The following is a 23,685-nucleotide window of genomic DNA, read 5'->3' on the forward strand; positions in this document are numbered from 1 at the left end:
ATTTATGCTTTCTACCTTACTTGTTAATGATATACATGTGCTGGTTAAGGAAGAGTGTAAAGTACGAAGGGTGATGCTGTGCCATTTCATATACATTATCATGTGAGGGGGAGTGTAAAGCAGGAAGGGTGATGCCATGCCATTTCAGTTATATTATCATGTGAGGAAAGGTATAAAGCACTAAGGGTGATGTCGTGCTATTCATATATATTAATATGCATGAAGGATTATGTCGTGCCATTTCATATACATTATCATGTGAGGATGAGAGTAAAAGCACGAAGGGTGATGTCGTGCCATTATTTCTATATTATCATATGTTCATGGAACGAAGGGTGTTTCCGTGCAGGCGAGGACAAGATACATACATTACATTGTGATATCTTTTCATTGTGTATACATTCATGCCTTTATCTTGAGTTGTTATTGTGCACCTATATTTTCTATGTGACTTGTAGTCGTTGTTGCTTCCTGTATGCCTCCCACTTTATTTCTTTTATTGTTATTTGCATTTCTCTCACCTAGTTGGTACTGTTATATGTATGCTCGGTGAAAAAGAGATAAATGCACGAAGGGTGTTGCTGTGCCAATTGATTTGCTCTACATATACATATCGGGTGAGAATGAGATAAGTGCGCGAAGGTTAACTGTGCCATTCGATGTGAAATGTTGAATATATTCCTCACACCAGGAAAGCTATGAATTTAATGAGATAAATGCACGAAGGTGTTACCGTGCCATGTGATGTGATATCTTGAATATATTTCTCACACCAGAAAAGTTAAAGGAGGTGACACATGGTGACTTTTACTTGAAAGAATTATATTCGAAAGATATTTGCTTGAAAGAATTATTTTTGAAAGATATTTATTCGAAAGAATTATATTCGTAAGATATTTATTTGAAGGAAGTATATTAGGGATATATTTAATTGTACAGATTACATTCTAAAGATTTATATTTGAAAAAATTATAGATAAAAGATTTATATTTTGAAGGACTTGATTAATTGATTGTACTTGTGTTTACTATTCGTTTGAGCAATATTTATGGTGTTCTTGTTGCCTTGCTGTTTATGTCACAAGTTGATTATTGTTGCCATCACTACTATTTATTTTATATTATTTTTGTATGCTATATTGTACAGGTTATTTAACTAGTGAATATCTTGATTGTACCTCGTCACTACTCTACCGAAGTTAGTTTTGATACTTACTGGGTACCGACTATGGTATACTCATACTACACTTTTCACATTTTTATGCAGAGCCAGGTATTAGAGATATCAGATTCGGACAGAGATTAGAGTGTGATCGCAAGGATTCAAGGTAGGACTGCTTGGTCATCGCAGTCCCTTGGAGTCTTTCCATTATATTGTACTATCAACTCTTATTCGAACAATATTGTATATTCGATCCTTGAGGTCATTGCATATATTCAGTTAGAGTTCGTGACTTTGTATTACCAGTCTTGGGAGGTTGTTATAATTATTTCTGATGTTGGTTTCGACACTTGTATTAAATTATATGTTTAAAAAAAAAATAGCTCGAAATGAAATTGTAATCAGCTTACCTAGTCTTAGATACTAAGTTCCATCACGACGCCTGTGGTGGGATTTTGGGTCGTGACATGCTTGGGGAGAAAGCTCAGATAAAAGCTCAGATGATGATGATGAGGATGAACAAGCGCTTATGGCCATTGGAGAATCTGATGAACAAATTGAGGTAAGTGTAATTCATCTCAAAGACAAGATTAAATTGTTGTCTAAAAAATGTTATCTGAGTTACTTCTAGAACTAATTGATGAATCTGAGGATGTAAACAATGAAAAAGAATAGTTGTCTAAAGAATGTGTGATTTTGAAGGCTAAGTACAAAAACCTGGAACTTAGGGTCAGTGAAACTGTAAGTGAAAATATTGTGCTGAAGAACTAGGTTAATGCACTTGACTCAACTGTCCTAGCGCTTAGATCTGAAAATCTAAAACTGAAATTAGGAACAGGTAAAAAGACAGCTGATCAGACACAACTCACTCTAGAAAAAATGTAGGAAAAATAAAAGATGAGTTGTATAAAAGGGATGAGCAGGTAAGAATCCTAAAGGAGGATCTAAGCAAGGTCAAGCATGAGCTAGACAGAACTTGTAAATGGAACAGGTCCTCCGATGCACTTTCATGGTTACAAAAACACCATAGTAGCAACATAAGAGGACTTGGCTTTGGGAACCTGGCACCTAAGTGGGATCCCAAAAGCAAGTACCTCACACTTCTTGAGAACAAAATTTGCACACACTGTGGTAAAATAGGTCACTATAAAAGTGAATACACTGCAAAAGAAAAGGCAAGTCAAAAGAACAAAGAATTTGTTCAAGGGAAGAAAAGGCTACCAAGTTCGGCTAAAAAGAATTTGATTCATCTTTTTGCCTATAGTTTGGGTTCCTAAGACTAACCCCTGATTTCCTTTTGCAGGTCCAAGTGAAGGGGAGCAGCCAAATATGGTACATGGATAGTGGATGCTCAAAGCACATGCCAGGAAACAAGAACCAGTTCTTTTCACTTGAGAACCTTAAATGAGGTAATGTCTCCTTTGGAAATAGGAAGAAAGGTGGGATCATTGGGGTTGGAAAGGTAGGTAAGACTGATTCTCACTCTATTAAGAATGTTCACTTGATAGATGGATAGAAGTACAATCTAATAAGTGTATCACAGTTGTGTGATAGAGGTAACATAGTAGTATTCACCTCTACAAAATGCTTTGTGATTAATCTTACCACTGAGAAGATAATTTTGCAGGGAAAAAGAGTGATCAACATATATGTTGTAGATTTGTCCACACTTTCAGAAAATGAACTCACTTGCTTAAGTGTGTTGGATAATGATTCCCTCCTTTGGCACAAGAGACTTGGACATGCCAGTCTAAGTCAACTCAACAAACTAGTCTCCAAGGACTTGGTGATAGGGCTGCCTAACATTAAGTTCAAGGAAGATAAAGTTTGTGAGGCTTGTGCAAGGGGGAAGCAGGTAAGATTCTCTTTCAAAAGAGAAAGGACAAGCGGTCGTCGCAAATATATCCCGGCTAATAAGTTCGGAGTCGAATCCCACAGGGAATTAACCTATCAACCACAGCTGCTAAACTCGCACAAATTCACGCAATCAATCTTCATAAAAATTTAAATAATACTTTGGATGTTTATTAACTAAAATTACGTAACGAAAATACAATAATAAATAACTAACTACGAACGGTTTGTAAACAAGAATTGGAATGATCTAAGGTTGTGATTTCCCCTATTGTCGGAATCTTTTCCGCTACGTTTTCTATAAATTCGCCTAAGTCTTCTCTATCGATCATGAGCATTATGACTGTCGTAACTCTCTCCTGAGTAATTACTACAATTTACTAGACATATTCTCCCGAACTACGCTAGCTGGCATTAAGTACGGCTCACTCAGATCCTACCAAGGTTTTATTATCCCTAATCCCACCTTTAAACCCTTCGTATTGATCCCTCATATACGTTATGAGTGATGTTGTTCAGCAAATACCTAAATATGCACTCTCTCCCGAATAATACATACTAAATAGGCACAGCTAATTGAGGGCCCTTCAATAAACCACATGAATAATATAGTTGAACAAATAGAGAAAATATTACGGTAAATTTATATTAACGTAACAAGAAAATCATTCTTCAATAGGTTCCATCAAAACCCTAGATTAGGAGTTTAGCTACTCATACTCATAGTAACAATATCCCAAATATTTGGCATAATTCAATTACAAAGTAAAGATGAAAGGATGTAGAAATCGATGATTCTAACTCCCAACGGGTGATTCCGCAAGCTATTCTTGCCTCTGGTTGCAAAAGTCCTCAAAAGTGGCATTTTAGGTCTATTTATATGTGTAGGAAAAGACCTAAACGTGTAGGCAAAGTCCTAGTCAAACCCGAAGACAAAATAAGTCTTCAAAACTCGGACTGTGCACGCCCAGACCTGGCCTTGCGGGGCCTAACGCTTGGTGGACCTCGCCCTAGGCCTAGCGTCGCCAGGTATAAGGCCTGGTCAAGCTCGCCTTCTGCCCCGCCTCGCCAGGTCTCTTGCCAACTACAAGCCTGGCGTCGCCAGGTATAACGCCTGGTGTAGGCCTGGCTTTGCCAGCTTCTCCTTTTCAACTGCTCCTGAGCACTCTTTCGACTTTTAAATATCCCTTTTTCTCTACTTTCCTCTCCAATTTACCTACACATAAAATGGACTTCATTACGAGCAAATAAAGTATAATTTATCATTAAAGCGTATAAAATGCCAGGCGAATAATGTGCTAAACCATGAATTATAGCCACACATCAATACCCCATACTTAAACATTGCTCGTCCTCGAGCAATCAAACTACACTTATAGAAACAACCTATTAAGCAATTCCCTTAACTCATTATACCAAGAATCTTTAAAATAGTTTAAGCACAAAGTTGTGACATCCTCGCCTCAAGATTTGACTCACAAATACCATGACTTATTCACAATTCACTTACTTACTCTAACATGGAGGTCAACGATATTACCTTTCCTTTATGAATCACGTGCCCTCACCCAACAAAGAGCTCAATTCCACACATAATGAATTTTAAGAACGTAGGAACTCAAGATAGGAAAAAATCACTCGCTCTCAGAAATAACATTCATATGCCACAAATGATGCACCATAGGCTTGCCCGTAGTGTAATACTCTACTAATAGAGCTTATTCAATCTAAGATCAAATAGGACTTTGATTGGTTGTAATGTAGGCTGTGGGTCAGGTAGGATACATTTGGATATAAGTGACTACACCTCCCTTAAGCACTTTAATACATACACTTTAACATTCAAGCCCATACTTATGTCAAACTAAAACTCCACCTTAACTTAATTTTATATTAGCCCCTACTTTTTTAACCACCAGTATATCACTAGCCACCACCATCAAGAATTATTTTTCTTACAATACAACTATTTATATTTTTTTCTTTTCTCTTAATCCAAGTGGCTTTTATTGACATTTTTTTTTCAAACAGTGCACCTTTCTCCTTATTTCAATTGTTCCACTCAAAATCCAACCCACCACCCCACACTTTAACTTTTTCATAATTCATCACAATTCAAGTGCTCATGAGAGGTGACAAGGTTCAAATAAATGGTCGATTCAAACAAAGGGGTACGACTTGTAATGTGGTTACAAAAGAAACATGATTATAGGCTCAAAGGGGTTAAATACGATACATAGCTTTTAGGTGGGTAACTATATATATCTGGCTTAACAAAAAATGCCTATATCACTTCCTAGACTGAACAAGACTACTTTTTCGTTTTGCACACACACGGGGCAAGTTCTAGATATCACATACAAAAACTCACACAGACATGGCACATAACTCACTCAGGATTGGTTTCATCACGACACTCCAATCCAAGCAGTTAAGCAAAATTAAGAATCTATTATTTAAGGTACATATACTAGAGTAAAAAACCGAGCCTAAGCGTCCCAACCATAGTACTAACTATTCTCAAGGCATAACAAAGCTAAGAGATATTGCTGCAATTAAATGCATAGCCTCGTGGTTCCTACTCCAAAACATTAAAACTAACTACACCCGGTTCAACTAAAAGCCCTTGGAAAAGAACCGTGGCCCAAAGAAAAACCAAGGGGGAATCACTGCACTACCTAAAAAAAAATCTTTTTGGTATTTTTCTCTAGACTTACTTCCCTCAAGAAAACTGTCTAGGAGATCCATCGTCGGGAAGAGTCCAGTTTTTCTATATATATATAATTTTTTTTAATATTTTGCTAACTAAAACAAATAACAAAAACAAATCACTAAAACCAAATCACTAAAACAAATTCTTAAAACAAATAACTAAAACAATTATCTAACGAAAATTACACTTACTAAAACAACAAAAACAAACAACTACAAGTAATTTCTACAAGTCCCCATCCCATACTTAGATCATGCATTGTCCTCAGTGCATGCACAAATTGACAAAATAAGAAAAATGAGTAGGGTGCAAGGAAACTCCCTGATCAAATTGCGTCCTCATCCTATGAGGCTCTCCACTCTTTATCTTGTGCTTCCTCCTCCTCATCATCATCGTCCTCATCATCTGACTACTTCGGCTCGGCCTCAGACTGCTCAGGAGTGTTGATATCCTCATCATCGGGGAGTCTGTAGCCATCACCTATCCCAACCAGCTGCTGGGCATGAGCATTGAGCGGGTATCGCTGCTCCAATAGGGTCCTATCCTCAAATGTGGATGACCGACCCCCTATACTCAGCTACAAATCCATCATCCCATAGAGATGAGCCATAAAACTATCATCACGAGCATTGCGCTCGGCACCTGTCAAAGATGTCATGGCAGTCTCTTCTTTCAGCCAGAGACTAGTGATGTCCTTTTGTCGTAGGGGCTGATCAATGGTGTGGTCAAACTCTAGCTTTTCCGCAACCTCCTCGTGTCTTAAGTACTGAGTTAGAAAATTGGCAAATGGCATTCAATCGACCTTCTTACTCATTCTGACTAAAGACATCTGGTAGCGGATCAGATGACCCACACTCACCCTTTGACCCGTCATGAGGAAGTAAAGCGCACAAGTCCTCTCACGGCTAATGAGCGTGTAATGATTGCACGGTAGGAGCCGTGCATTTATTACTTTAAGCCACACTTGAGCCTCCGCCCTCATCTCCTTTTTGGGGAACCTCTTGTGCCGATTAGTTTTCTTATCCCGGACCCATGCTACCGTAGAATCGACACCACAAAGCGTGTGTCTCAACTCTCTATATGTAGGCCGACGAATGAAGTGGTCCAATGGCTCTATAGGAACATCCGGAGCACCTTAAAAGTTACATATAGCCGTGGCTGAAAAATCTATCAATTGCCCATGAATCGACACCAGCTGTTTAGTATTCTGCGGATCAAACCCTGCATAGAATTCCCGGACTAGATTGGGATTAATGTCCCCTGTGTTCTTGAATACATAGCTCAACCCCAAATCCTGCATGCCCCTCCAAATTGCCTGATACTTTGCTTTCAAGCTGCGTTCATGGACAGTAGCTTACGGGTGTATATGTTTAGGTCAACATCGCCTGTACCAATCCTTAGTATACGGTGGTATGCTGTTGATGCCAAACTCCCATTGGCCTTGTGGTTGTTGACGCATGGCTACTACAGATGCCACTGCTTGTGCTCCACTTAGACTGGAGGTAGCTTCTCCCCCTTTTCTCTTATTTGGGGGAGGGGCGGAGGTCCCCTTTGCTTTAGCCGGAGCAATGGAAGTAGCCTTTCCTTTGCCTATGTCTTTTCTCGGAGGCATCTTCGTTCCTACACAGGTAATCATTAATCAGTTAAAACTGTATTACACATTACACACCTAGTCTCACCCAACTTTTCGAGGTTACTCAGACTTCACCTCGTATTTTCTTACATTAAATTCAAACAACAACACATGGGCTACCCGTGAGCCACCCCACACTTAAGATTTTAATGTAGTGCATGACTACACAACACTAGTCTATTAATCCTGGAGACTCGGGCTCCAATGGGGACAAGGAATGCCATTGAGTCATTATAGCAAACACTTAGCATGCAACTCGTGCCATGGGAGTGCTTATAGGGGTGAGGGATTGCCTCACCCTCCCAAATCGGCTTGGGAGTTCCGTACTACCACATGTTCATACAATCGCAGCACCATTCTTATGGGGTTCTTGGGGTTGGGACACATAAACATAATACTACAATGAAGAACAACCACCAAATTTTGTGTGTAATTGCATACCTTTACCCAACTCGAAATTGCAAGGGAAAGAGAGAAGAATCATACCTTAGAAGCTTTTGAGGGGAAGGAGTTGTCTGAAAATTGCTGGTGAGACAAGGGGAGATTTGTGCAGTGTTGTGCAGTAGTGAGAGCAAACCTGGTGAAGGGTGAAGGGCGTTTGAGATTTTTTCTCTTTTGTTGTGTGTTTGGTCCAAGTTAGGTTAGGGTTTTTGTATTTTGTTCAGTGTTTTGGGCGTGTAAGTGAAGAGGTTTGAATAAAATAAGGGGAGAAAAATTAAAAGAGGCCGAAAAAAACCTTACCTGGCATCGCCTGGTGCATAAACTCGCATAATACCTCGCCTCGCCAGCTCAAACGCGAGCCTGGAGGCTTGCTGCACGAGACCTGACGCGCGAAGTACCTGGCCTCACCTCTGGTGACGTGAGTCGTAGCGCCTGGTTCACTTGGCTTCACCTCTAGAGGTGAGAGCTCAAAGGCCAGCTTTACCTAGCCTTACCCCTCGCAGTGCGAGCTACGTCGCTTGGTTTCCTTCATGTGACGCTTAAAGCTCTGCTCGTCTCGCCCAAAATCACCTGCAAACTTTTTAGTACCTAAAAACGAAAAGAAAAATTCTAACTACACTAAAAATCAACTACGAATTGGGTTGTCTCCCAACGAGCGCCTCAGTTAACATCGCGGCATGACGAATACAACATTACACATTACAATGGGTTGCCTCCTATGAAGCGCTTGATTTAACATCGCGGCACGACGTAGATAATTGCACTTAAGGCTCGTTTAACCTTGGTGGCTCGAGCAAATGAGTCACCGACACTACTTTCGCATATTCTATGCCCAAATAATGTTTTAACCTGTGCCCGTTGACTCCAAACGTGCGAGAGTCATTTACTGCAACAATCTCTACGGCTCCGGTCAGGTGAATCTCTACCACACTAAATGGTCCTCACCATCTTGACTTTAACTTACTCGGAAATAACCTCAATCTTGAATTGTATAGCAATACCATATCTCCGGGTTTAAAACTCCGCTCAAGAATATTTTTATCATGCATCATTTTCATTTTCTCCTTGTATAATATTGTGCTCTCAAAAGCGTGGTAACGAAACTCATCAAGCTCGTGAAACTCTGTGACTCTACTCGTACCCGCAACTTCTATATCAAGATTAAGCTGCCTCAATGCCCACAAAGCTCTATGCTCCAACTCCACTGGTAAGTGACATGCCTTCCCAAACACCAATTTATATGGCAACATGTCAATCGAAGTTTTGAAAGCGGTACGATAGGCCCAGAGTGCATCATCTAGCTTTCTCTCCCAATCCGTTCTTGTAGCATTCACAGTCTTTGTCAAAATGCTCTTTATCTCTCTGTTCGAAACTTTCACTTGCCCACTCGTTTGTGGATGTATGGGGTGGCGACCTTGTGGCATACATCATACTTTTCTAACAACTTTGTGAAGGCTCGTTTACAGAAGTGAGTGCCTCTGTCACTGATTATTGCCCTTGGAGTGCCAAATCGGGTGAATATATTCTTTCTCAAAAAACCAATTACCACATTTGTATCATTTGTAGGGAGCGCTGCAGCCTTCACCCATTTGGACACATAGTTAACAACTACGAGTATGTACTTGTTGCCATATGAGCTAACGAAAGGCCCCATGAAATCGATTCCCCATACATCAAATACTTCTACCTCTTGAATTGGGTTCATAGTCATCTCATGTCGGCGGGAAATATTCCCAGTTCGTTGGCATTCGTCACAACCCTTCACCCATAAGTGTGTATCTTTGAACAATGTCGGCCAGTAGAATCCCGACTCCAACACTTCGCAGCTGTCCTTACTCCCCCGAAGTGGCCACCATATGATGATGCGTGACAAGCCTGCAAAATAGAAGATTGGTCTATCTCGGGGATACATCTCCGGATCATGTTATCAAAACAAATCCTGAACAGATAAGGTTCATCCTAATAATACATGTGATAGTCCCGAAAGAACTTTTTCTTTTGTACAGAGGAAAGGTCATAGGGAACAATACCGCTTGCCAGGTAATTTGCAATGTCTTCATACCATGGCGCTACCTCAAGGCTCGTGGCTAGTAGTTGTTCATCCGGGAAAGTCTCCACAATCTCTTCCCCCTCAACCTTCTTTTCGGCTACTTCCAGCCTAGACAAGTGATCAGCCACTTGGTTCTCCGTTCCCTTTCGTTCATGGATTTCCAAGTCAAATTCCTGCAGTAGTAGCACCCATCAAATCAGACGCGACTTTGAATCCTTCTTATCAATTAAGTACCTGAGAGCAGCATGGTCAGTATAAACAATTACCTTAGAGCCTATCATATAGGACCTGAATTTGTCAAATGCGAACACCACTGCTAGCATCTCCTTCTCTGTCACCGTGTAATTTAGTTGGGCACCACTCAAAGTTCTACTAGCGTAGTATATTGGATGCATGACTTTGTCTTGGCACTGTCAAAGCACTGCTCCCACAGCATAGTCGTTTGCGTCACACATCAGCTCAAACGGTTTCTCCCAGTCAAGTGCAACTATGATGGGTTTTGTCACCAGCCGCTTCTTCAATTCCTCAAAAGTCACCTTGCAGTCATCAGGGAACACAAAAGGGTGATCTTTTTCAAGCAATTTACACAAGGGGTTAGCAATTTTGGAAAAATCTTTTATAACTCTTCTATAGAAGCCGGCGTGGCCCAGGAAACTTCTTATTGCTTTGATGGACGTGGGTGGTGGAAGCTTTTAGATCACATCAACCTTGGCACGATCTACCTCAATGCCCTTACTCGACACTAGGTTTCCCAAGACTATACCTTACTGTACCATGAAATGGCACTTTTCCCAGTTGAGTACCAGATTCGTCTCGACACATCTTTTCAGCACTCTTTTCAAATTCTTTAGGCAATCATCGAATGAGTCTCCCACCACCGAGAAATCATCCATAAAGACCTCCATGATGTCCTCAACCATATCGGTGAAGATGGCCATCATGCACTTTTGAAATGTGGCGGGTGTATTGCATAGGCCGAATGGCATCCTCCGAAAGGCGTAGACTCCATATGGACAGGTAAATGATGTTTTCTCTCTATCTTCCGGGGCAATGGAGATTTGATTATACACCGAGTATCCATCCAGAAAGCAAAAGTGGGACTTCCCGGCCAATCTATCTAGCATTTGATCAATGAACGGCAAGGGAAAGTGGTCTTTTCGGGTGATCTTGTTCAATCTTCTGTAGTCCATACAAATTCGCCATCCCGTGACTGTTCTTGTTGATATCAACTCATTGTTCTCGTTTTGCACTATAGTTATCCTACCTTTCTTAGGCATACATTGGACTGGGCTGCTCTAATTACTGTCGGAGATGGAGAAAATGATCCCCGCATCTAACCACTTTATCACTTCCTTTTTCACAACTTCCTTCATGTTGGGGTTCAGCCTTCTTTGATATTCTCTGAAAGGTTTATGGCCATCTTCTAGTAGAATCTTATGCATACAGAAGGTCGGGCTGATACCCTTAATGTCTGCGATGGTCCAACCAATTGCAGTTTTGCACTCACTCAATACCTGTAAAAGTTGTTCTTTCTGCACATTTAATAAACCAGATGAGATAATAACAGGTAAAGTTGAGTTAGGTCCCAAGAAAACATACCTGAGGTGAGGTGGTAGCGGCTTCAGCTCCAACTTTGGTGGCTCTTCTATCGATGGCTTAGCTGGAGGAATTTTTCTTTCTTCTAAGTGTAAAGGCTCAAATTAGAGCTCTCTTTTCCAAAACCCTTGGCCTTCAAGAGCCAGCACCCATTCTGCCAAATCCTCTCCATTTACTTCATCTAAGTTCATTAGAAAAGTTGCTAGAGGGTCTTTAGCTTTCAAGGTTTCATCTTCCTCCTCCAATATTACATCCACGGCTTCTATTAGAGACCAATTAGCAAATTCACTTGGTCGCCGCATAGATTTCTGCACGGTGAATGTTATTTCTTCATCATTTAGTCTCATTTTGAGCTCTCCAGTCTCACAGTCAATTAAAGCTCTCCCAGTGGCCAAGAATGGTCTTCCCAAAATTATGGGAATCTCCTCGTCAACCCGGCAGACTAGAATGACAAAATCTGCTGGGAACACAAACTTCCCAACCTATACTAATACATCATCAAGGATACTAGAGGGCCTCTTCACTGTCCGGTTAGCCAGCTGTAGTAACATGGACGTGGGTCTAGCTCTTCCAATGCCTAACCTTTTGTAGATAGCCAAGGGCATCAAGTTTATACTTTCCCCAAAATCACAAAGTGCCTTAGCAAACAAATAGTTGCCTATTGTGCATGGGATTGTGAAACTCCCTGGATCAGATAACTTCTCAGCTATGAGTCTCATCACAACAACACTACATGTCTGAGTCAGTGTAACCATGGCTAAGTCTTGAAAGTCGAACTTACGAGACATCAAGTCCTTCATCATTTTTGCATAAACAGGCATTTCCTTTAAGGCGTCAATCAATGGAATGTTAACATGAATTTTTTTCAACATCTCTAAGAATTTCTTATACTACTCATCTTTTTTATATTTGGCCAATCTCTGGGAGAAGGGTGTTGGAGGCCGTTTCTTTCCTGTGATTTAATTTTGAACCTGCTCTAGCACTGTTTCTACTGCCTTCTCTTGCACTAACTCAGTTTCCTTCGCGACCTCTTTTTCTTTGCTTGATTCAGCTGGCGCATATTGTACCGTCACCTCTGTCAACCTGAATCATCTATCTCAATGGGTAATGGCACAAGTGTTTCAGTAGGTCGGCTTTCGCGAGCCATTTCTTGCTCCAGATCTAGGTCTCTACCATTTCGTAAACTCACTGCCATAAGTTGTTTGGGGCCCTGTTCTTTTGGATTGACTTGTGTGTCTACAGGTAATGTCCCTTGGGGACGATTGTTTAGAGCCATAGAAATCTGTCGTAATTGAATCTCAATACCCTTTATCGCTGATTCATGTGAGTCTACTCTCTGTTGCATTTTTCCCGTGGACCCAATCAGTTGATGCAGCATTCTGTTGTTGTTGTCCTGCATTCCCTTAAGTTAAGTAAAACCATCAACTTGTCTCATAATCTGTTGTTGTTGAGGTTGTTGATAAGTCAGCTACTGATTTTGCTGGTTGTAACCCTATTGCCTTTTGTAAGGCACAACATAGCTCCAGGATTGTTGTTGTTATTGTACTACTACTGCGCTGGTCTATATTATTGATTCTGTTGACCCCAATTCTGACCACCTTGCCTCTGTCCCCCATAGTTGGCTACATAATACTTATCTTCCTGATAGTGCTGGTTGTCACCTTCCGCACTCCACGAGCAAACATATGGTTGGTTAATTCATGGTGTACATAAGCCCCAATTATTTGCGTCAACTATGTGAACCTGCTGCTTCTAGCCTGATTCATCAATCTTCTTGGTGAGGATACTCATTTGTGTCATTAGAGTGGCCATATTCTTCGCTATGGTGTTGTTTGGATCCAAAGCCACTGAGTGAACTATCGGAGTGATCGTAGAAGCTTTTGTCATCCATCCTGAGTTTTGGGCCATCTTATCAAGTAGGATCTTTCAATCTCCGAATGTTTTACTCAAAAATGCTCCACCTGCTGAAGCATCAACATTGGCCTTTAAGCCGTCATCCAGTCCCATATAGAATCTCTGCCCCAACATCTGATCTGGAATGCCATGATGTGGACACTTAACCAGTATACCCTTGAACCTATCCCACGTTTCTTGTAGTGATTCTGTTGGTCTCTGCCTGTAGCTCAATATATCATCAATCAGTTGGGCAATTTTATTGGGTGGGTAGAATTTGTTCAAAAATTGCTTGAATAATTCCTCCCAAGTAGTGATGGAGTTTATGGGGAGTGAATTAAGCCAAATCTGAGCTTCTCCTGTCACTGAGAATGGGAACAATAACAACTTTATTATGTCCGATGTCACGTTAGGTTGTCTTTGCATGACACATATCGACAGGAAATTCTTCAGATGCTACTGAGGATCTTCAGTGTGTGACCCTGAGAATAGTCCCTTGTTCTGCAATAAATGTATCATGTTGTTTGTGAATTGAAATGATTCCGCTTGTATTTGAGGGACTGCAATTGCGATTTCCAGATTATTGCCGGTGGGTTGTGCCCAATCATATAATACTGCTTTTGGTACAAGAGGCACCACACCCTGATTGTTTGGTTCATTCGCATTGTTTCTGTTGTTGATTGGATTTTCTATTATGTCATCCATGTCTGGTTCGATTTGTTCTGTCAAGTTTTATTGCTATTTGCTTTTCTTGTTTCCACGATTTAGTGCCTTGAAAACTTTCTCAGGATCTGATAACGCTTCGAGCAGTTCACCAGTTCTTGAGGATTTCCTAGGCATGCACCTGTAACACCCAAGACTACAAACGTTAGAATTTCAATGTATTTGATTTAGAATGAAGCAAATTGACTACACTAAGAATTCTAGCACTTCTTTTAGCTGTAATTACTAACACCGTTAACTCCCCAACAATGACGCCAAAATTTGATCATGCCCAACTATGCCTTATAAAAAGGACAAGCGGTCGTCGCAAATATATCCCGGCTAATAAGTCCGGAGTCGAATCCCACAGGGAATTAACCTATCAACCACAACTGCTAGACTCACACAAATTCACACAATCAATCTTCAGAAATATTTAAATAACACTTTGGATGTTTATTAACTAAAATTACGTAACGAAAATACAATAATAAATAACTAAGTACGAACGGTTTGTAAATAAGAATTGGAATGATCTAAGGTTGTGATTTCCCCTATTGTCGGAATCTTTTCCGCTACGTTTTCTATAAATTCGCCTAAGTCTTCTCTATCGATCATGAGCATTATGACTGTCGTAACTCTTTCCTGAGTAATTACTACAATTTACTAGACATATTCTCCCGAATTACGCTAGCTGGCATTAAGTACGGCTCACTCAGATCGCACCAAGGTTTTACTATCCCTAATCCCACCTTTAAACCCTTCGTATTGATCCCTCATATATGTTATGAGTGATGTTGTTCAACAACTACCTAAATATGAACTCTCTCCTGAGTAATACATACTAAATAGGCACAACTAATTGAGGGCCCATCAATAAACCACATGAATAATATAGTTGAACAAATAGAGAAAATACTACGGCAAATTTATATTAACGTAACAAGAAAATCATCCTTCAATAGGTTCCATCAAAACCCTAGATTAGGAGTTTAGCTACTCATACTCATAGTAATAATATTCCAAATATTTTGCATAATTCAATTACAAAATAAAGATGACAGGATGTAGAGATTGATGATTTTAACTCCCAATGGGTGATTCCACAAGCTATTCTTGCCTCCGGTTGCAAAAGTCCTCAAATGTGGCATTTTTAGGTCTATTTATATGTGTAGGAAAAGATCTAAACGTGTAGGTAAAGTCCTAGTCAAACCCGAAGACAAAATAAATCTTCAAAACTCGGACTGTGCATGCCCAGACCTGGCCTCGCGGGGCCTAACGCCTGGTGGACCTCGCCCCAGGCCTGGTGTCGCCAGGTATAAGGCCTGGTCAAGCTCGCCTTCTACCCCACCTCTCCAGGTCTCTCGCCAGCTACAAGCCTGGTGTCGCCAGGTATAATGCCTGGTGTAGGCCTGGCTTTGCCAGCTTCTCCTTTTCAACTGCTCCCGAGCACGCTTTTGACTTTTAAGTATCCCCCTTTCTCTACTTTTCTCTCCAATTCATCTACACATAAAATGGACTTCATTATGAGCAAATAAAGTATAATTTATCATTAAAACGTATAAAATGCAAGGTGAATAATGTGCTAAAACATGAATTATAGCCACACATCAGGAAGCAAGTAAGATCCTCTTTAAAAAGCATGAAAGTGGTAAGCACCATCAGGACGATGGAACTGGTCCATATGGATCTTTATGGACCAATGAGAACATTGAGCAGAGGTGGTAAGAGATATGTGATGGTGCTTGTTGATGATTGCTCTAGGTTTACTTGGACATTATTTTTAATATGTAAAGATGAAGCATTTGACATGTTCACTTCTTTTGTTATAAAAATTCAAAAACAACTAGGTAATCAACTTGCATCAATTAGGTCTGATCATGGTACTGAATTTGAGAATACTAAATTTGCTGAATTTTGTGATGAGCATAGCATAAATAATAATTTTTCTACTCCTACGACTCCACAACAAAATGGAGTAGTTGAAAGAAAAAATAGGACATTGGAAGAAATGGTTAGGGTTATGCTTCTTTCTAGTAAACTGCCCCATAGCTTCTGGGAAGAAGCTGTGAACACTGCATGTTACATCATAAATAGGTGCATGACTAGACCTGTTGTTGAGAAGACTCTCTATGAGTTACTTAAAGGGAGAAGGCCAAATATATCCCATCTTAGGGCATTTGGATGCAAGTGCTTTGTGCACAATAATGGTAAGGACTCCCTAGGTAAGTTTGATCCCAGAAGTGATGAGGGAGTATTCTTGGGATATTCTTCACATAGTAAAGCTTTTAAAATTTATAACAAAAGAACTATGTGTGTAGAAGAAAGTGTACATGTGATTTTTGATGAAACTAACATTCTTTCTGAGAGACAGGAACATGATGATGAACCAATTGGGCTGGTAAGAAACCTAAATGAAATCACATCCCAGACTGAAGTTGCACCAGATGAAGGAACAGGGGATGCAACAGGTCCTTCCACCTAGGGAAACTTGATAGGGGGAACTGAACAAAGAGGAACTGATCCTTACACCTTGAGGGAACCTGTCCATGAACTTTTTACTCAACAACAAAACATTGAAGGAACATCTAGGAGAAATCAACTGGTTGTGAAATCCTACAAGTATCAAAGTTCTCATCCTATTGAGAACATCATTATTGATCCAACCTCTGGAATCAAAACCAGATCTTTTTTGAAGAATCTTTTTGCTTTTGATGCTTTTTCTTTATCTCTTATTGAACCTAAGAATGTTGTTGAGGCTTTGCAAGATGCATACTGGGTGAATGCAATGCAAGATGAGCTCAACCAATTTGATAGAAGTCAAGTTTGGCATCTGGTACCAAGACCCAAGGATAGATAAGTAATTGGCACAAAATGGATTTTCTGAAACAAACGTGACGCAGATGGAACAGTTACAAGGAACAAGGCAATATTGGTGGTTCAAGGATATAGTCAAGAGGAAGGCATAGACTATGATGAGACTTTTATTCCAATTGCAAGATTAGAGGCAATTAGACTCCTTATAGCCTTTACTGCTTATATGGAATTCACTCTCCATCAGATGGATATCAAGAGTGCCTTTCGCAATGGCTATCTAAATGAAGAAGTGTTTGTCAAGCAACCTCCGGGCTTTGAAAGCAAGGAATGTCCTGATAATGTGTACAAGCTTGACAAGGCACTTTATGGGCTCAAGCAGGCTCCAAGAGCATGGTATGAAATATTATCAAAATTCTCGCTTGAGCATGGCCACAAGAGAGGTAAAATTGATAATACTTTATTCTTGAAAGAAAAAGGAAAAGATCTCTTGATAGTTCAGATATATGTTAATGATATAATCTTTGGAGCAACTACTGATAAGTTAAGTAAAGAATTTTTTAAACTAATGGGGAGTGAATTTGAAATGAGTATGATGGGTGAGCTTAATTATTTTTTAGGCTTACAAATTAAACAAAATTCAAATGAAACTATGATCGATCAACATAAGTATATGAAAGAGTTACTTAAAAGGTTTAAAATGGAAGGTTCCAAAAATATTGACACTCCTATAGCAACAACCACAAAATTGGATATAGATGAACCTGGTTCATCTGTTGATCAGAAGTTGTATAGGGAAATGATTGGTTCTTTGTTATATCTCACTGCTAGCAGACCTGGCATTATTTTCAGTGTAGGCCTTTGTGCTAGATTTAGGGCAAATCCAAAGTAGTCTCACTTGACTACTGTCAAGAGGATCTTGAGATACATAAAATGCACCACTGACCTTTGTCTATGGTATCCAAAAGGTAGTAATTTCAAGTTAGTGGGATATACTGATGCTGATTATGTAGGGTTTCTTGTGGATAGAAAGTTCACCTCAGGTATGGCACACTTTCTTGGCTCATGTCTTGTGTCTTGGGCCACCAAAAAGCAATATTATGTGGCCTTATCTACTGCTAAGCTGTGTATGTTACTGCTGCCTCATGTTGTGCTCAATTGTTGTGGATCAAATAACAATTAATGAACTTTGGAATTGATGTAGGTTGTATTCCCATCTTTTGTGATAACACCAGTATACTTAGTATGACCAAGAACCCGGTTTATCATAAAAGAACTAAACACATAGATGGGAGGCATTACTTTTTGAGGGACAATTATGAAAAGGGTTTGATCACTGTGAAATTTTGTGCTACTGACAAGAAAATAGTTGACATCTTCACAAAAGCAATAAGTAGAGATCACTTTGAAAGGAACATGTTAGAATTAGGGGTGATTAAGATCACCTAAAAGGAAACAGTTCAAACTCAAAAAATTGGTTAGAAAATCTATGAATTTTTGTACATAATTAGATTAGATTTTGCTCAGTCTCATACTTTCATCAGTATACTCTTGTGCCATGTGCTAAAATTTTTCATTAATCTCTAATGATATTATCCTTATTTTCTTGAAAAATTCAGACTTACACAAGATATTTCTCAGTGAAGAGCCTGGTTCATCAAGATTACATGGTACGCACTCTCCACTCTGCATATTTTAAAATAATTATATTTGGATTATGATCAAATGGAGAGTCCCATTTAATCCTAACCTCCTTGAGCTTATCCGTTACGAAATGAACCAGTTTCATTCAAAAGAGTCCCAAAAATGCAATAAGTGCCTAGATTTTAGGGAGAGTCATAAATGTCTCTTCAAACTGACTCCCAGTTTGATTAGACCTCTGAACTTCTAAAAAAGCAGTTGTTACCCAATTAAACTCTTCCTCTTTATACTGATTAGGACTTAGTTGTTTCTTCACTTGAAAATTTCCAAGTCGTCAAACAATTCTTTCTATCTTCTCTCACCTTCCAAACACACACATACTCATCTTCTCTCATACTCAAACACAGTAATGGCAAACTCTTCTAGGAACCTCTCAAGGACCTATTGAGAAAAGTGTCTGACAACTACAATCCTAAAAAGAAAAGAAGTTCAGCAGTTAAAATTCCTGGCACTGCGAGGACAAATAAGAAAAGAAAGGTTTCCTCTTCTATCCTTGTAGTGACTCCTTGTACAAGAGGAAGAGCCACAAAAAGTCAGAAGAAGTAGAGTGAGGCTGAAGTGGAAAAGGCCCTAGAAGAAAGTAAGAGAAAAGTTGCTACAAAGGGAAAGAAGAAGGTGGTTCCAAAGGCAAAAAGGATCAAGACTCCCACAAAGAAGTCTGTTTCAAAGACAAAGTCTGCAGGGCCTTCTACCTTGGCTAAAAGAACCAGGTCTGCCTTGAAGTCCAGAAAAGCGAAAGTAGTGGAAGAAGAAGAAGGGAGTGAAGAAGAAGAAGAAGCATCTGATGCAGAGAAGGACAAGATGGTTAAGTTTGGCAAACGAACCATCTTGAAAGGTAGACTCCTCACGAACTTAGAAGGAGGAAGGCATGAAGATGTTGTTGGAAAAGTTACAACTGCAGGGTTGGAAGGACATGGTCCTTTAGATGGATGGAAAGCTTGCCAGAACTGAGATTGTGGAGTTCATGGCAAACTGTGAGTTCAAGAATGGCAGAGTCACTAGTGTGGTAAAGGGGGTGACTGTGAACTTTGATTACAAGGAATTGGGAGAAATTCTGGGAGTACGTGTTGAAGGGTACAATGACTACAAAAAGTTAAAATGGCCAAGCCTAGAAAACCTCGCCACATCACTTTCCATTACAAGGAAGTTTGGTGACATTGAAGAAGAGCTTCAGCCTAAGGCTATATACAAAAGTGAGATGAAGCCACCCCATAAAGTGTTGTTATAATTTGTTAGCAAAGTTGTGCTTCCTAGGCAGGAAAGGAGGCATATTGCCACATTCATGGACCTGGTCCTTATGGAATGTCTGGACAGTGGAAGGCAAATCAATTGGCCTTGATTTATCATCCAACTTCTTGATAGGGTTTTGACTGGCACCAAAACTCATGTCATACCCTATGATTTTATTCTCATGGATGTACTTGTACATTTCAAGGTACCCATCAATAAATGGGAAGTTGGTACAAGCAAGGATCACTTTAGGGAACACTTTGACTGCTTATGATTATGAAGTCCACATCACTCCCAAAGAACCTGGTTCATCCAAGAAGGTACCTATGAACAGCAAAGTGTGAGCCTTGGTGCAAGCAAGTGGGGTAAAGAATACTGAAATTGAAAGGCTGAAGAAGATGTTGGCAGAAGTAGAAACTCATAGATATTCTCTTAGAACTGAGCTTGCAAAGGGAAAAGAGAAGAATGATGGCATTCTTCAAGATATGCTGAAACTGCTTCAAGCCAAGAACCTAGTCCTTCCCAGCCTTAAAACCTTCCTAGCATAGTTAGACAAACCAGTGACCCGGATGGGATTTATTTTTTATCTTTTTGCTCATAAATCCAGTATTTTTATTTCTCTTTATGCTTTGTGGATTACTAGTATCAATGATAATCAACTATTTTTGTGCTCTAACTGTTTGTTGATGCTTCTTAGTTGACTAATACCATTAGATTGATAAATGATGCTTGACTCCATGATTGCATTTGAAGTAGAACCAATGACCATGAGTAATGTCTATTAAAATCTGGTTATCTAACATAATTATGCAACTTTGCGATGATGCCAAAAGGGGGGAGATAGATTGTGCTTTTTACTTTGAACTATGATATTTATAACCTAATGAACCTGGTCCTTGATGATTTGTGACTTTAAAATGGAAAGTGTTCTGACATTGTGTTGATGTTGAGCTAAGTTGACACAGGGCCTATGCTTATGAAATCATAGAGTTTGTCATCATCAAAAGGGGGAATTTATTGGCCCAAGTGAAGTTTGTTTTGATGATTGACAAAGGAACTCAAGCATGAACCAGATCCATACACAGTGTACACAGACACGGGAAGATTCAAGCACAAGGCATGCACATGAAAGAGATAAGCTTAAGTGATTATATCTGATATTTTCTGAGCGAAAAGATTGCATAAGTAATAAGGAGAAGGACTCCTTACTCGAGAGAACTCTATCCTAGATAAGGGAGGAGTTAGAAGATGAAGATAACTAGAACTCTTCCACCAAGGAAGAGTATAGCATTAGAACTCTAGTTATTCCCATTCTACTAACTCTATAAATTACAGGATGTTTTTATTTTACAGGTGACGCACAAACGCTGAAGTTAAACGTGAGTTGAGAGCAAAATAGCAAGGCATTTTGCAACCAATTCTTGTGTGATTCAAGTGTGCGAACCTGAATCTACATGAACCAGATAGAAGAACCACTTCCAAGTGTATGTCTTTTATTCTAGTTCAATTGTAGTAGGGCTTTTCAAATTGTACCTTTCAACTTTATCTAGAGGCAATTGTATTAGGTACTCTGAGTATTCAAGCTAGAGTTAACTTGAAGTTGTCGCACCAGTTAGAGGTTGGTTGCCACAACGGAATTAAAGGTAATCCTTAGGTTTAAAAAGATTTTTGTAAATGTTGTTTTGGCTCAGTGATTTAATGAAGTATTGGGAAAAATCCAATTGAGTAGTAGGTCGTGATTTTTTTTACCTTTTGAGCCAGGTGTTTTTCACGTAAAATACTTGTGTTCTTTACTTTTCGCATTTACTATTTCTGCAACAGTAGTATAAGGAACACATAGAAGAACCAAGTCTTTCTATAATCAGTGCACGCGAAAATTAGACACCACACAAATCACCCCCTCTGGTGTGGCATTGAAGTATAAAACATCACTTACTAATTCGGGTTTACGTCGTATAAAGAACTCACTATGGGAAGCTTTAATATTCCTTAATCACTACTGCAGAAAACTTTATTTTCAAGGTTCAGACTCTAGATCTCTAATCAAGAGATGGAAAAAGAAAAAGTAAAATTAAAAGCGAAAGATGTCTAGCTACAAAATCCCACAGTGGAACAGCTGAAAGAAAATAGAAAGAAATTGCAAATGACTTAAAGTCCAAAGCCTTTAGAATCTTGTTAATTAATATTAACAGTCACCAGTCTATGATTACAGGATATTGCATCTCTTTCTTGAAAATAAATGAAGGCTGTCACAAAAACAGGGTAGATAAAAAAAGACATTTACATATTTTGTTGATCCTATCCTACGGAAAAATAATAAAAAGGAAAAAAGATGCAAATATAACGTCTTTCTATAGAAGTTAAATCCTTCTAATAATGAAACTGGAAAATTCAATGAAGTAATTACTTGTCCTCCTCAAAATAAGATGAGAGCTTGTCTCTTAACGTATCAAGCTCAACCACCATTGTTCCTTGAACCTGTTGAACAATACACAAAAGGACAAAAAACAGCAAGTAGGAATTAGGATAATAGAACAAACAAAAATCTACTTAATGCATCAAATTAAATTTCTAAATTATACTCTCTTTGTTCCAATTTATGTGACAGTAGTTGAAATTCGAGAGTCAAATAACTTCTTCTTTTGACTGCAATTCTTTCATGTCATTTAAATATTTTGAATTATTAATTATTGTGAGCAGTACTTTTTACGTAGTTTCTAAATATGTAAATTTTATTTTAAAAAACTTAAAAATTCTATGTCTAAATTTACGGTCAAAATTAAAAAATTTGCTCTCGAGAAACGAAAAGTGTCACGTAAATACATACAGAGGAAGTAAAAAAAAAAAAAAAAGCAGTATCTCCTTCTGTCTCTCTGTTCTTTACCTTTCCTTCTTCTTTTTTTTGTCTTTTTCCTATGCTCTTAATCAAATATGCCCATTTGCCATCAAATGCCAAAAGATGAAAATAAGGAAAGAAAAGGAAATTTTAGTAATACCTGAAAATGCAAGGTATAGAATACTCTATCTTCAAATGTTTCAAAACAAGATGAATTTAGTAGAGAAAGTCCTTCATCCTCTAATTCTGATACTGCCTCACCAAATGAACATTTATTGATCTTCAAAGTAGATATCTGAATTACTACTTCTTTATCACCTACTTCACTTGCTGAAATTACTAATGAAGAGATCTCATTTCCTCCTCTTCTTTTTTGCTTGTTAAAATCAGCTGAATTTTCTTTATTAGAGATGGTTCTTGATGTAAGTTCTTCTTTCTTCTCAATTAGTCTTTCCACTTCAATTTGTAACTCTGGTATGTATTTTAGCACTCTTGATATTGTCGATGGAATGCTTAGTTTTTTCTGTCAACATAAAAAATGATGAAGTTTGGTCAGCGCATATTAAGAATATACTACTTCAAAACTATGTTTAAATCTTGAGCTCGGAGATTGAATTGAAAAATAGGTTAAAAATAATAATAATAATAATAATAAAAATAATCCATACCGTATGGTCAGAAGCTGGAAGCAAAGAACGAAGAGAAGAATATAAGGTATTGATTTTTTTTCTGCGATCGCGCTCACTAGCATTGTGATTAAGTTTCTTAACCATCTGATCAGGTTGATCACCATTATTAATAATCTGATCAAATTTATTTGAATCACAGTGTTGAAGTAATCTTGTTTGAGATGATGATAAATTATCTGAAGTTTCTGCGGCAGTGTTTATAAATTGATGGCTTATGGGATCCTCCAAAAGCCATCCAAAATGGTCAGAAAACAAAGGAGAAGAAGAAATGGCTAGCATTTTGCTAATACTCTGAAAACTTAATTAATTTCTGCTTTACTAATTTTTGTAAGACAATATTGCAGTCGTTATATTTGTGATGAGAATTTATA

At 38.9% G+C, this 23,685-nt stretch overlaps 1 protein-coding gene across 1 annotated transcript; it reads right to left on the reverse strand.

The window, feature by feature from the left end:
- Nucleotides 1-21,926: 21,926 nt before the first annotated feature.
- On the reverse strand, nucleotides 21,927-23,685 carry LOC107796757 (transcription factor ORG2). Its single transcript, XM_016619567.2, has 3 exons — nucleotides 23,294-23,685; nucleotides 22,786-23,148; nucleotides 21,927-22,267 (listed from the first exon to the last, which is right to left on the reverse strand). Exons 1-3 carry the CDS (start codon nucleotides 23,591-23,593, stop codon nucleotides 22,193-22,195), a joined length of 738 nt encoding a protein of 245 aa, XP_016475053.1. The 5' UTR covers nucleotides 23,594-23,685; the 3' UTR covers nucleotides 21,927-22,192.

This window comes from Nicotiana tabacum, chromosome 24 (assembly GCF_000715075.1).
Source record: "Nicotiana tabacum cultivar K326 chromosome 24, ASM71507v2, whole genome shotgun sequence".
Taxonomy (NCBI): Eukaryota; Viridiplantae; Streptophyta; class Magnoliopsida; order Solanales; family Solanaceae; genus Nicotiana; species Nicotiana tabacum.

What these genes read in the sequence shown, in the direction of transcription:
- LOC107796757 (XM_016619567.2), bottom strand. Translation starts at nt 23,593, where the DNA reads ATGCTAGCCATTTCTTCTTCTCCTTTGTTTTCTGACCATTTTGGATGG. An exon ending in TTCCAGCTTCTGACCATACG is followed by an intron (nt 23,149 to 23,293) that starts GTATGGATTATT and finishes TTATGTTGACAG; the next exon opens with AAAAAACTAAGCATTCCATC. An exon ending in TCTATACCTTGCATTTTCAG is followed by an intron (nt 22,268 to 22,785) that starts GTATTACTAAAA and finishes ATTGTTCAACAG; the next exon opens with GTTCAAGGAACAATGGTGGT.